The sequence below is a fragment of the Anopheles marshallii genome, chromosome 3, assembly GCF_943734725.1.
Source record: "Anopheles marshallii chromosome 3, idAnoMarsDA_429_01, whole genome shotgun sequence".
Taxonomy (NCBI): domain Eukaryota; kingdom Metazoa; phylum Arthropoda; class Insecta; order Diptera; family Culicidae; genus Anopheles; species Anopheles marshallii.
The window spans coordinates 22,948,846-22,963,665 of NC_071327.1; the positions used below are offsets into that span (position 1 = coordinate 22,948,846).

The 14,820-nt window shown below is 43.0% G+C and overlaps 2 protein-coding genes across 2 annotated transcripts; one reads left to right on the forward strand and one right to left on the reverse strand.

Moving 5' to 3' along the window:
* Positions 1-1,516: 1,516 nt before the first annotated feature.
* On the forward strand, positions 1,517-8,447 carry LOC128711163 (striatin-interacting protein 1 homolog). Its single transcript, XM_053806028.1, has 10 exons — positions 1,517-1,570; positions 1,878-1,883; positions 2,496-2,618; positions 2,693-2,976; positions 3,043-3,218; positions 3,316-3,480; positions 3,541-3,716; positions 6,568-6,993; positions 7,063-7,307; positions 7,376-8,447. Exons 1-10 carry the CDS (start codon positions 1,517-1,519, stop codon positions 8,445-8,447), a joined length of 2,727 nt encoding a protein of 908 aa, XP_053662003.1.
* Positions 8,448-11,888: 3,441 nt separating this feature from the next.
* Positions 11,889-14,024, reverse strand: LOC128716046 (ras-related protein Rab-5B). Its single transcript, XM_053810970.1, has 5 exons — positions 13,771-14,024; positions 13,559-13,679; positions 13,284-13,452; positions 12,088-12,207; positions 11,889-11,965 (listed from the first exon to the last, which is right to left on the reverse strand). Exons 1-4 carry the CDS (start codon positions 14,022-14,024, stop codon positions 12,101-12,103), a joined length of 651 nt encoding a protein of 216 aa, XP_053666945.1. The 3' UTR covers positions 11,889-11,965; positions 12,088-12,100.
* Positions 14,025-14,820: the final 796 nt, after the last annotated feature.

Consider the following 14,820-nt stretch of genomic DNA (forward strand, 5'->3'; position numbering starts at 1 on the left):
CATTTGTAATAACCTATGATTTGAAGACACTATTATTATTATTATTTTAGAATAACAAAGTGTTTGCGGTCAAGCCCCGGACCATTGCATGGACAATTTAAATGATCACGCATAAAAATCCTTTACGATCAATTTGGCTCATTTTTGCTTGTTGAAGTAACACAGCTCATATAATCTGCACTATTCACGCCGAAGCAACCGGAAGTCGTAACAATTTAAATCAATTTTCAAGCACTCTTTTGTGTCACACACCATGCGCCTCCATCCCATCGCGAAACGTGATGATTGATGGCGTGGTTCAGTAACAGCTTTTCGTGGTTTAGCTCCTACTTTAATCCCGCCTATAACAGTGTCTTGGTTTGGTTACATCTTTCCAAACCCAACTGTTTTCCGTTTCAAGGGTACTGGAAACTATTTTCGGTGCATCACCATGTTTTACCTTCACGAACTGGCTCACGGGGGGGGGGTGGCCACTATTCAGGTCACAGTTGCCCTCGAATCAGGGTAAAGTTTCGTTGTTTACGCCACTACAACAACTGCCCGAGCCGCGGCAACATTCGCAATCGCGCTTGATAATCCTTTTAGTGTGTAGGCTGACCGACAACAACCAACAACAACCGTTTGCCATTACAGGCCGCGTCGAACTGTTTGCGCTAGTGCTCTTTGAAAGTGGGGCGGGCCCCAGTGGTTTTCAGTCGAGCCGGAACGGAGCAGCTAACAACGCGCGGCACTGCACAACGAAACTACGTCCAACCCGGTTCGGATGCACAGGCAAATTAAACTTAAAGAAAGCCCGAACCGAACCGTCGACCCGGTTGCGGTATTTTCAAGTACATGCCGCTCTTGCGTGCACGTGAAAGAAATGCAACAACAAAAAACAAACAACTAAACCAATCGAGTCGGATAGATATCTATTAATACGATCAATTATTCGTTCGATATGTGTGAATTTGTTTGCGCTACATCTTCCAGTTGCAATAAAAGCATTAAGCAAAATTGCAGGACTGTTGTAAAACGTAAAGTTTATTAGAATTATTACAAGTTTCGTTCGTTCGGAGACTTTTCAACCGTCAAGTTTTTCTATAAACATTTTAACCATTTGAAAAACCACCTTTCGGAAAATATGTTTATATTTCAATGTAACTAGACTCGAATTAAATTAAATTGCTACACTACATTGCACTAAATGCGCCTATTTACACAAACTGATAACAAAAACAAACGGTCTAAATTATTATTTAGATCACAATATTTCTTGCAAAGACCTCACACTGTCCATCGAGCTTCATCCTTTTGCCTCAAGAGGACGCTTTGCCACCCTGTTGACAACCTGTCAGACAACTGTCACAACACAACATACCAAAAGTTGCAAAAAAGAAACAAAATTTTCTCTCTCGCTGCCCAAGTGCTTGTGAAGTGATTATGAAAAGATAAAATCCTTCCGACCCCTCCTAGATGCGTTCGATAGAGGAAACGTGAACCATTTCTTTATCCGTGTCGCGTCGTGCAAATCGCGATGGAAGGCGACATGTTGGCGATATACAATTTCAACGAAAACGAGATGCCCGACGTAAGTATCTCCGTTTGCCAGCCAAACCCCTCCTTTCTCTTCGCACATACCAATCGATCGATCGATTGCGTCGCTTCCCTTAGTTGTGTGGTGTTGAAGAAAGCAAGTTCCACGAGAAGTGAAAAAACACCCACGTTCCAGCATTAAGCATATGCGAATTGGTTTTGTTGCGAAGGTGTTACTTTCTTTCAAAACAACACACACACACAATAGGAGGCTGGTGGAGTTAGTTGTGTTTGTATAAGTGCTGTGTCGGTGTGCATAACTATGTTTGGACAATAATTTTCTACTACCCCATTTCCACTAGTTTGATGTAAGTGACCCGCAGGCAATGCAAGCAGCCCACACTTTAAATACCCATCCAACAAGTGGCAGCATGAACTGCAACGCGGAATGGATTGTACGGCCAGCAAAGGCACTGCCAACAGAAGCGACTGATTCTGGTTCTGGTTAAACTATAGCGCGTGTATTACTATAAGTTTGCCATCGTCAAACTTCACTACACACCGTCTCTGTGGTATCCATGGTTTCGATCGCAAGGATGATCACAGAACGTGCCAGGATATGCGAAGGAAGAATGGACACCGTGCCTGCTTGCTACGATCCGTCCGTTTTCTCTCTTTCCTATTGTTTCTTTTTTTTACGATCAACCATCTATCATACCGCTCACGCTCATTTCCGATTCCTTCTCCTGGTAGTGTGTCATATAAATAATTTTCATCCGAGATTATTGCTCCCACGTACGATGGTGATTTCCTTTCATTGAGAGAGTTCCAAAACCTATGGTAATACCGCCATGCACTAGAACAAAACTCTGCTCCAAAAAGAACAAAACTCTGCTCCAAAAAGAACAACTTCATGTAGCACCTTGCTATCATTTCGTAGTCACGCCACATACACACCATGTCCAATGTTTCTTTCGCAGGGGAACAATGCATTAGAGTTTCCCGATCTAGATTTTATCTACGCGGATGCGGACACTCATGCAAACGAGATTGCAGAACTGTACAGCTATACCGAGCAGGCAGAATTCCAGCAAAATGTTAAGGTATTAATATATTTAGCAACCGTGGAATTTTGTGTATACTAAAGATTTGGTCTCTCTCTCTCTTCCAACCGCAGGCATTCGAAGACCAAATGGAGCTATACAAGTTGCCACCGAGTTGGCAGAAGTTGTCGGAAACGGAACAGAATGGCATCATACTAAAGTTGCTCGATCAGCTTGACATGTCGAAAAAGAGTCAGCGTATGAAGGCGGCCCGTTGCATACTGTACCTTGCGCAAGGATGCTGGGTGGAGGTTCAATCCGACCAGGAGCAACAGACGTGGGCACGCAAGAACGTCATGATGTTGTACAGTGCAGGAGTGTTTGGGGCATTTGTGGAACTATTGAATTTGGAAATTGAGTAAGTGGACGAAATGGAGTACTATCAGCAATAAGCTTGTAACTGCAATGCGTGCTTTCTTTACAGCAATTCCTCGACAGCCAACCTAGCATTGCGCAAAATAGCTGTATCACTGGCCGATTCGATTGATTTGCGTGTCATTCTGTCCGTGCTGTACATTATCACCGAGGTGATGAGAGCGGAAAAGGAGAGCAAAAATCAAGAATACTCACAGCTGGTTTCGAATTTCGTAACCGAAATAAGTAAGCCTTGGGAAGCCTTTGTTTAGGCTACTTAGATGGGCTACTTTTGAATATTCATACCTTTTCATACTACACCTTTATCTTTCGCTCTCCTTAGCTTATCCGATCGGCGATGAGTTGCTGTCCGTAAAACTGCTCGGGATGGTCACACACTTCTGCTCCGGCATGGCGCCACATTTTCCAATGAAAAAGGTATTACTGTTATTGTGGAAGATATCTCTAGTGTCCTTGGGAGGCATGGATACGCTAAAAGGTTTGAAAGGTAAGCAAGGGCAATGTTCCGACAGGTGCAATGTGCTAATTTGTGGAATACTAATTGCAGATAAATATCGAAATGCGGCTGGCCTTTCCCAGAACCGGGAGGACACACTAGAGATATCAAAGGTGATGCGTGCGAGTTCGCCACCTATCACGGCACCGTCAAATGATGACAATCAGAACGCCAAGCGTAGCAGACCATCCCGAAGAGTATGTACGAACCCTAGTCAAACGCAAGAGGTAGTGAAGCTTTCTTGAGTCTCATCTTGATTTCTTTTTCTTCCCTCCTCTTTATACTTCCCTAATCTTTTTTTACATTATTTTTTTCTTTACTTATCCTTTGCCCCTCCTCTTTTTTCTATAACTCTTTACCCACCCACTTTAGTACTTACTAACTTTCTTACTTATTATACTTCTACGAAAATATTTTTCCAACCCTCTCACCCTTTTTTCTCTCTAATATCTATATCTGTCTCACTGCTGTCGTTTGGCAAACAAATGTCTTTGTTGAATTTTTCATCGTCCAAACTTATTCAGTTTTTCTTGTTTTGTTTTCATTATTCTTTCCTATCAACTTGCAACTCTGTTTCTCACTGTGACTGCTCTCTTTCTCTATATTACTGCCAAAATTGTTGAACTTCTTTCCCCAATGCTGCAAGTTTTTTTTTACATTTGTCATCTTTTACTCTCTTTTTCTTGTTTTAGTTGTATGATTTCTTCTTCTATTAGTCTATTTTTCCTCCTACAAATAACTTTTCACATCTCTACTGTCAAAATCGTTTTTTCTCTCGCTCTATTTTTCTATCTACACTATTTGCTACAATACTGCTGAAACTTGTTTGGCCCGCAATTTTTTTCTATTCTCTTTCTCTCTCTATACAAGCGATGAATATAATTGATTTGTTTTAACTTTTTTTGCAAGATACAAGCTTCGGAAGATATCTCAAAACACTCAAAATACATTTCCGTGCGATCAGAAAACAAAGGGCAAAGGGAAAACCGCTATCGATCATATAAGCTACGCGTAACGCGTAACCTCCGTCAGATAATCGTTTTGTTTTGCAATTTGCAAGTAATCTCCGTGTAGCTCTCAATGAGAAGCACTATGCTTGTGCTAAGTGTTCCCTTTTGCAGGTGAATCAAGCATATCACACCTACTGCTGGGACACTGGTATTGCTTCGTCCGAGATTAGTCCTAATTCGCTGTGTACCGCTCCCCAAAAAGGGGTTTATTTTATCAACCGTGTGTAAAGAGTACCGCAGAAAGGTCGTTTCGAAGGCACAATTGCCACCGAACCAAACATCGGTTTCATAATTCATTTTGCGTTCAGTACTATCCGCCCGATTTTGTTCGTTTTTTTTTTTGTTTCTTTCTCATTTGTTGTTGTCTTTCTCTTTCCAAGAACTCAGGAGAGCAAATGCTACCACTTCGCCGCCACATATCGTATATCACTGTAATCGAAATGTGACCTACAAGAATGTAAAAAAAGCTAAAACATTCCTAGCACCACAAACCACACACACACATTATATACGAACATAAAACATCACACATCATGTTTCTGCTCGATCGAACTTAATCTCCCTGCCCCGAGAGTATAGTATCGCGCCATGTGTTTGTTTTTTTTTGTATTCGTCCTGTTTGCCCTGTTGTGTTCGTGTAGTCGTTTGTGCGTAGAGAATTGTTACAACTGTCGATGATCGTTCGCATATACAAGGAATATGTTTGTGGCTTTACACATACACACCTGTGACGCGTGTTCCTTTTTTGCAACTGCCCTGTGGCTGCCCATTGATGCTAAGCTATCAATTTGCCTTGATGTTGTTGAAGTCGCTATGCGAAATTTGGCTTGGTTTGTTGCGGAAAATGAACACAAGCGGCTGTTCGATCGTGCGACGATCGTGTACTACTATTTACTTACGGATCGTGTAGAACCATGCCGCTTTGCCGATCGCATGATATTCCTACATGTGCAACTGTCACGCTAGATGTTCGTTGTTAGTTAGTGCAACCGGTAGAATTCATAGCGTTTTGCTTTCGCCTGTACCAGCATACACCCACATGTAAATAGAACGTTTTTCCGTTACTCCGTCTCTGTCACTATCAGCTTTTCGGCACTGGCAAACGCTTTTTTAAAGGATACGTGCATACAATAAGTGCACGCACACGATTGTTGTGTAGTTTGTGTTCGTTCGTTTTGAATTGTGTTTCTTGTTCTTTCCTTCGTCATTTATATACTATCTGTTAAAAAATGTGTTTTCATCTCCTCGCGCTGAAACATTGTGCATCGTTTCGATATCATTCGATCCGTTTTGTTCCTTTGTTTTCGAAGCAATCAACTTCAGTTTCAAACATTTCATCATTCAAGACATTCCCCCTTGATGACTGCCTGGTACGATGATAGATCGTTTTAACTGTACACTTGGGAGCAAATAATTTGGAAGAATTTTTTTTTATTACAAATTGTTTTTCTTTTTTTTGTTATTTTCTATAACATAAAGAAACCTCTATTGAATGTTGTTGAGATGTTAGATAAATTTACTTTTGATACCCTGGTTTGTTTCGGAGAGCTAACTAAATTTCCCCTTCTTTTCCTGATGACCTCACCTTAAATCGGTGTTGCACATCCTGCCGAATATCGTGTGTATGACATTGACTGTGAAGCCTTCCCACAATTCCCCCGACACGCTCCCGCGTTCCCGTCCGTATGCTTTATCACACGCTCATCTACCATGCACTATTGAAGCGCCCAGAATCGTACACCCTGTTAGACGTACATTTTCCTTTTTCCATTCCCGCAAGGTGGTTCCGTTCATTCTCGGCTGCTTCGCGAAACATCCACCTTAAAACAACACGTACACGTAAATACACGCGCGCATCAATGCCATCGTAACCACCATCACACCATATAGAGAAAAAGAAACCATTCATTGTCACCAACAAAACCATCTTAGTCCATGTATCCGGAATTGCATTCCCACTAGACACAGATGCACCATTTTGCCGTTGAATCTAATCACTTTTTCTTCGATGCTTTTCGTGATGCCGGCGCGCTCCCGTTAAAAAACCAAAAACTTCACCACTGCCCAGAGCTTGATCAAGCAAAGCTCACTGGACGAGCAGGAACAGTTGGGGCTGGAGATGGAAACGGCGGCCACCGAAAATGAGGAAGACATTTCCGACTACTTTCGCCAGTACGAGGATCCAATAAATGGGGCTAATCCGGCGGCACCCGGCACCGGTGACGAAGGTGCTACCGCTCCTGCTGGAACAGCGGGTGAGAACGGTGAACCGAAGGATGGCGAATGCTCGCCACCACCGGCCGAACCGGTGGAAGAACCTCCGCAAGAGATTACGAACCGGCTGCCCTGGGCACCGAAGATACGCCGTAAGGATATAGACGTGTTTCTCAACAATTCGCGCAGCAAATTTATCGGTTACACACTGAAGGACGATCATGAGACAATAGCGGGACTGCCGCAGCCGATACAGGAGGGGTTCAAAACATTGACAAAGGTAGGAATGTACTGTCGTTGTGCTAGAACTGAAAATGATAACTTTATCTGCGCCTTATTTCTTCTGCAGCATATGTACGTGAGTCTGGCGGACGTGCAGATACGACGCGAAGAGGAAATTAATCGCAATCCACTCTCTACGTCGGAAGGCGAAATACCGCTAACGCCAACGGAAATATTGTACCAAGCACTGTTGCCCAATCTGTCGCAGTATATGATTTCGTTGTTGAAGATCCTGCTGGCCGCTGCTCCAACCTCGAAAGCCAAAACCGAAAGCATTAACATCATGGCCGACGTACTGCCGGAAGATATGCCGTAAGTAGAACATCTTGCTTTCTTTTAGTTTACTTTAAGTAACTGTTCTTTGTACCGGCCCCCTATAGAATGACGGTACTGCAATCCTCGAAACTCGGTATCGACGTGAGCCGGCATAAAGAAATCACGGTAAAGGCCGTGTCCGCCATCCTGCTGCTCTACCTGAAGCACTTTAAAATCAACCACATCTATCAGTTCGAGTTCATTTCGCAGCATCTGGTATTTGCCAACTGTATCCCGCTGGTGCTGAAGTTCTTCAATCAGGACATAATGGGCTACGTTGGCGCGAACAATGGTATTCCGATCATTGATTTCCCCTCGTGCGTAATCGGCGAGCAGCCGGAACTGACGTCCGAATCGATGCTGGTGGGCGATTCCGCGACCTACTCGTGGCGCAACGTATTCTCCTGCATCAATCTGCTGCGCATTCTCAACAAGCTTACGAAGTGGAAGCACTCGCGCATCATGATGCTGGTCGTGTTCAAGTCGGCGCCGATACTGAAGCGCACGCTCAAGGTGCGCCACGCGCTCATGCAGCTGTACGTGTTGAAGCTGCTCAAAATGCAAACAAAGTACCTGGGCCGACAGTGGCGCAAGTCGAACATGAAGACGATCAGCGCGATCTACGCGAAGGTACGCCACCGGCTGAACGATGACTGGGCGTTTGGCAATGATTTGGATGCGCGTCCGTGGGATTTTCAGGCGGACGAGTGCGCACTCAAGAGCGGTGTGGATCGGTTCAACAATCGGCGCTATCTGCAGGTTAACAATGGCATCCTGGCCGGTATCGAGGGGCTGGACTATGATGATCCGATCGAGGGCATCGGCGGCATTGGTGGTGGTATCGGTGTAGCAGGACTGGGCGGTGGTGTCGGTGGCGATGGGTTGAATGGTGGCGGTGCCGGTGGTTCACTCGGCGGATGTGTCAATGGTGGTGCTGGCGGTGGTGCAACCGGCATTGCCTCGGGACTGGGCCCATCGGAACGGGGTAACGCTTGCTACGGTGGGCTAGCCCGAAAGCCGGAAGAAATCGAACTGAGTGAAGAATTCAAACAGAACTACGAGCTCTGGTTGCAGCAGGAAGTATATAACAACAACATCGACTGGGACGCACTGCTTGCCGTGGACGACTTTTCTTAGATCAGGATACGACTGTACGAGAGCTAGGATTTGTGAGTAGGTGTAATGCGCGCCCAGTATATGTATGTACTCACTAGTATAAGAATAAAGCTACATCCTTAGTGCACAATTGTTAATACAATAGGGGTGATTGTCCGCAGTCCACATTTCTGTGAAAATCGTTGGGTAATTGCTTGAAATTTAAGGTAAAAACCTTACGTGAACTTACTTCCTTATGTCTTGGCCTGCTGCAGGAATCGGTCAATCCTTATCAATTCAGAGTTCCTTGTTCGGACCTGACGACCTAAAAGGATTGTACAGGCTGGATCGTCCGGTGTCATTCCAATGACATGACCAACCCACCGATGTCTGTTGAATCTAATTCACTCTACCATAGCGAGTTCATCAAGCAATCCATATACAGGACGAAAAGTCCTTCTAAGCTTGAGGTTTTTGGATTATCTGGTATAAATTTCAGAAAAAGTTCAGCCCCAAAAATTAATCTCATCTCCATGCGAAATGTTTCTCTCGGAAGCTATAATGCTGCAACAAAAACAAAACACATTTAACTGTACAGAATGTATCATGTTTCTCTTTATTGACTTCAACTTCGAACCGTCGGTGTGTTCCGCGCTTATCCCGCAATTATAGCACTTTTCCGCAGCGTGTTTGATTTAGTTTTTGGGTTGTTTTTTTTGTGTTTGTGGTTGGTTTGGTGGAATAATTCAAGAATTTTTGTGTGTTGCTCTGTGTTGCCATGTTGCCAATCCTCCGTGTACGATGGAACGATGCTGCCGAGATCCACTGCCACTCTCTATCTCTCTCTCTCTCTCTTTCTCGATGTAAAAAGACTCCACCGTACTACTGGGAGGTCACAATTGATGGACAAACGGGGGCTTAGCAGATACCGTACGTGCGCGTGAATCCCGCACAAACGCATTCTTTCCATAAGTTAGCAACATTTGTAAATTTTGTTTTCCAATAGTTGCTTCTCCATCTTCTGTATGTTTAATTAAGGACAAATGGTTGGGTTTGTATCGTCGTATGTATAATGTGTAATGAATGTTTGTTTTCTTCTAGTTACTACTAGCACCGGAGGAGCCGTGTACTGGTTATTATGCCAATAAGAATGTGTTGTTAACTCCGCGATTAGAACTATACGTCTGCTGGGGATCTCTGTTATTTATTACGATTCATTTCAACCGAACCTCTGCTGTCCAACGGTTGTGTAGCAATTTGCAATGGCTGGTAATAAAAAAAAGTATCTCCAAGGTGTTCAACGTTCGACAGGACTGTGGGCTTTCCTTCTTCTAAACTGTACTGACCCCGCTCCGCACTAAGGACTAACTATCCTGCGCTGCGTGATAGTAACGTGATAAGTTTAATGTGAGCCTATATATACGCGGTGGCAGCATGACCTAATACGTCTTTACGCCAAACAAAAGGTCAGAAGTAGGAGAAGAATAAAATGATACACAACTAGAATTGCATGAAACGAAGATGCCGTGCTGCACGGGGAGTCCCATAGTGCATTATAGGGCGCCAGGTGGCTAGATTCTAGCACAGAAGTCTAGAATGTGCTCATTCAATAGTTTGAAGATCTCACACAAGATGATACTCTCCCACAAAAACAAGGAATTTGTTACAAAAATGTGTTACATTAAACAACAACGAGAATAGCACAATAGAATGTTGAATACTAATTCCTTGTTTTTTCCCCTGTTTTTACACTGTTTTGTTCTCCGAATCCAACCCACACAGACACACACACACATACGCACAATCGTTCTTAACTGTATCCTCAAAATATGCAGCTTAGCGCACACACACAAAAAAAACATAAAGCTTGTTGAAACAGGTTTTTTTTTCAAAATTTGCCAATAAATTTATACTTTTTTTCTTCGCCACTCACAAACTCCTGCAACCTGTTACTATAGTACAATTTGCAAACTTGTATTTAGGGGGTTATCCTGTTCACTTCCGTAGCTGTGACTGTCTGGCTGATTGACTGATCAAGTTTGTTAAACTAATTTAACCTAATATTCGTCTACCTTCCGCCACTTTCCCATCTAGTACAATATTGAGTTTTGTGTGTGTTTAAATTTTCTTTTCTATCTTCTATTAGCAAAAACAAAACCCATTCGATCACTCCAATCCATTTACGATCGAGGATCGTTGCACCTTGGGTACGATGCATTTGGAGACCGTGTTTCGAACAATTTCATTTCAAACGTTTGCAAAAATGCAACCCACCAAATAGTGATCGAGACCGATCGGTCAGTGAGTTTGTTAGAATGTTTGAACAAAAGCTTGGCAAATTGTGTATACCGAATGCGGTAAAGAGACACGTTTTGATATTCCGTTTGCACACAAATACACGCGAAATGGATACGTACGACTAAATACTTCTTGGTCACACGGGACGAAAATTGGAAAGAGAGAGAGAGAAAGGAAAAAAAAAGAACACATCTAAAGAATTGGACCGCAAATGCAACAGTTTCAGTAGCAATAGCTTTGCTTACGCATACGACAAGCGAACGAGAAGCTCCATCGAATAGAAATTGTCACATGATCCAGCGTTATGGAAGTTGGAAGGACACAAATAATAGGGTATTCTAATATATCTCGTCAGAGCCCATCACACCATTCTAACCATCCCGGAGCGTGATGTGTTGCATTCATATTGTTTTTGTTCGTCAATGGTCAAAAGGGAGCTGAGGGCGTCCACAATTTTTCCCCCTATGCCTTCCCCACGCGTAAGCCAACACCCTCTACCTGCTTGGTTCTTCTTGCCCTTGGTGTGCTCTCTCTGTTTGTTTTGGTTTTGTTGATAGGCTTTTGGGTGAGTGTGCCGCGTGATACATTTATGATGGTCTAATTTTGCTTTGGGGCGGCAGCGGCGGCTCGTTGCTAGTAGTATAGAGTGAATATTAATATTACTATTATATTATCATTCCACCGCGTAGACTCAAATAAAATATCTGCTTTCTACACATCCCAATTAAACTAAACCGACCCGGTGTCAGACGACCCACCCCATCATCATCATCATTCTGTCTCAAATCTCAATTCTTCTCCTGCAAGCGTTCCGTCTGCATCTTCTCTGTTCCGTCCGTACCGGCACGTCTATAATTTATCCTTCTCCACACATTTGTTTACCTTAAACCTGCTCCATCATCTCAGCCACAATGCATTCTTGTGTGAGTTTTGTTCGTTTCTGCAGATGATTTTTTGGGTTTCTTTTTTTTGTTTGATTTTTTTCCCGTTTTGTTTCTACATTTTGTTGTGTTGTGTATGTGTGTCTATGTGTGTGTGTATGTGTTGTTTTTTCCTTTAAATATAATGCTTTACTGTTTTCTGGTTTGCCATAACTAGTTTGGAATCGGTCTTACTTCCTATCAATTTGCTCATCATCTTTATCATACCACCGGCCGCCGTCAGTATCTTCACCACTGCCGGCTTCATCAACATAACGATAATTACCATTATACAATTTTTCATGCAGCAGTTTTCACACGCATTCTTCAACAGTCCATTTGCTAAAAGAGAAGAGAAAGAGAGAAACCATTCTTAGTCCATACTGATCGTTATCCATTAGAAAGATCCACTAGATCCGATTAGAAAGATAGCGATTGCGGAAGGGTCCGCACACAACACGTACCTGCTGAATAACATCACTTGCTCACAGCACAGCAGCCGCTGTTCTGCCTGTTGGTTTCGTTTTGCGTTGGTCTAATGTTTTGTTGCGGTCCAGCACCCTCATTCTTGGGTAACTTTTTAGCTGCAATGAAAGATACATTATAATTAAAGCATACCGGCGCACCTCGATGCTGCTGATAGCATGTTCCACAAATAGGATTAAATCAAACCTATCGGTTGATATTTCTTGGGTCAGAGTTTCCACGAACTTACAATCATTCGTTATAGGTAATGGAGTAGGGCAGAATCAAAATTAAACTCTATGACGCCAATTGTGGAAGCAAACAAATTAAGCGAAACCTTAGTAACAACCTAGACCTAGAACAATCGGTCAACCCTTTTGCACGCAATAGAGTTTAGCGCTATTTTTACGCTTCCTTGCACACGGCAACACATCAACAAGTGTTGAAGGAACCGCGGCAATAACAGCCCTTCACTCTGACGTACACTATTTACCCACCAAAAATTACTGCCGATATTGGAGTTTATGATATGTTCGACAAGTTTATTTTGTTTTACTTGCTGCATTTTGATAAACTTTGAGAAATCTCTTCGTAAAATCTTTACCTTTGAAAGTGAATCTTCTGAGATAGATTAACTTTTTAAAATCCATTAATGTTTAGAGATTCACGAATCTTCATAATTGTTTGTGTTACATGAATCTTAGAGAATCAAGAATCATCAAAATCTTTAGATATACCCAATTATTTAGAGTCGACTCATAGTCTTAATGACTACGCGTGGTCAGAATATTATGGAGATGCATTCATCATCAGCAATTCATACATCTGTTGACAGTCAGCTCATGATTGCCTTTTCAATGACTTTTGAAGAGTTATGCATGACCTTTCTAGAAAGATTCTAGAAAGGAAGATTCTTTAGCGAGATCTATTATGATCGCAGCACTAGAATCCATCTTTGTGGACATTCTAGGCGTTGATCGTCCAAAAAACCTCTAGATGTATGACACGGTAACTATGACTTTTGGAGGGTTAAACGCTGCTACGCTTCCATACAAGCTTTCTATCATAGACGTTTTCTATCATCATTTGGTGTGTCAGTTGTCAGCAGTTTCCCTTTACCACAACAACGCAAATCCTAAAAAAAAAACTAGCAACAGAATGCCAACCCGGATCCCTGTAACCCACTTTTGCTTACCTATTGCAAGGAATATATCATTCACATTGACGGCCGTCTTGGCGGATGTTTCCATAAATAGTAGCCCATTGTCGTCCGCGTATTGCTTGGCTTCCTCGTAGTCTACGACACGACTGTTCGCCAGATCGGCCTTGTTACCGGCTAATGCAATCACAATGTTTGGCGATGCCTGCGGCAAAGAAGGAAAGAGGCCGTGTGTGAATTCAAAGATTCGAACGAGGGACGTGAGGAGACGTACAGCAAACAAACAAGGGTTATCTCACTGGGGCGCTTACCTGTCTTTGAAGCTCCTTGACCCACGTTTTGGCCCTCGCAAAGCTATCACTGTTTTGAATATCGTACACCACGATCGCGGCCTGTGCGCCTCGGTAGTACATGGGCGCCAAACTGTGATACCTGCAAACGATTACACCCAAAACAGTTTTGAACAAACATCAATCAAATAATAAACATTCGCTAATCGCCGAGCGTTTTTCCCATTCCTTACCGTTCCTGTCCAGCAGTATCCCAAATCTCGAACTTCACTGTCGTATCATCGATGCAGAGGGTTTGTGTAAGGAAAGCGGCACCGATCGTACTTTCCTGATATTCGTGGAATTGGCCCTTGACGAAGCGTAACACCAGCGAGGATTTGCCGACCGCCGATTCACCCAGCAGCACGAGCTTAAACTGACAGATTTTGTTCTGTGTGGCACCATTCGGGCGCTGCGCAGCGCCACCGGCTCGCGGACTCGATGCCATCGGATTGGAAATCGGACGAGAGAGGGCTCTAAGCTAACCGATATTACCAGATCCTTTCAATGTAAACCTTCAGTAGGATCAAGCTTCCTCAGAAGGTAGTCACTGTACCGCTGTGAAATTCACACACTTCCACGTTGGAATAAACCTGCAACAATCGTATGTTTCCGTGCGGGTAGGATAACTTTATCCTACTTACTTGCTACTGAAATAAGAAGAGAAAATTTAAAAAATCATTAGCGTTTACACATTTCGACAGTTTCATCCGTGTTTTGCTTTGATCATATTCTATCTAATTAACATAGCAGGTCGGAATGAGTTTTTCCCCCAAAGCAACGTTGATTGTATATCGGAATTATAGAGGATAGCACGCATTCCCATACACACTTAAACATCGGAGCCATACAAGCAGCGTAGAATGAATTTTAATATCAGTGTGACTCAGTACGAACATATGAAAATGTGTGACTCATGCAAACAACAAACCCGTACAACATTTGGTTTATGTTTCCTTTACTTATTTTGCAGATTACGTCGATGAACAAAGTCGATGGGTCGACAAGGACTAGAAATATGTTTTGCAGCAAAAAAAAAAACAATTGCTTAATTATAATCAACGCTGAGTCGTAGTCGTATGTCTGCCGGACAGAACAAGAAAACGAAAGAGCGAGAGAGCGAGAGTACAGCGAAAAAGAAAGTACACACAGTTCTTCACGCAGATGCCCTTTTTGCAGCAGGAAACTGATTGCTAATTTAATTTTTCACTCCCGTTGTGTGCTAATGAAACCACCGTCAACAA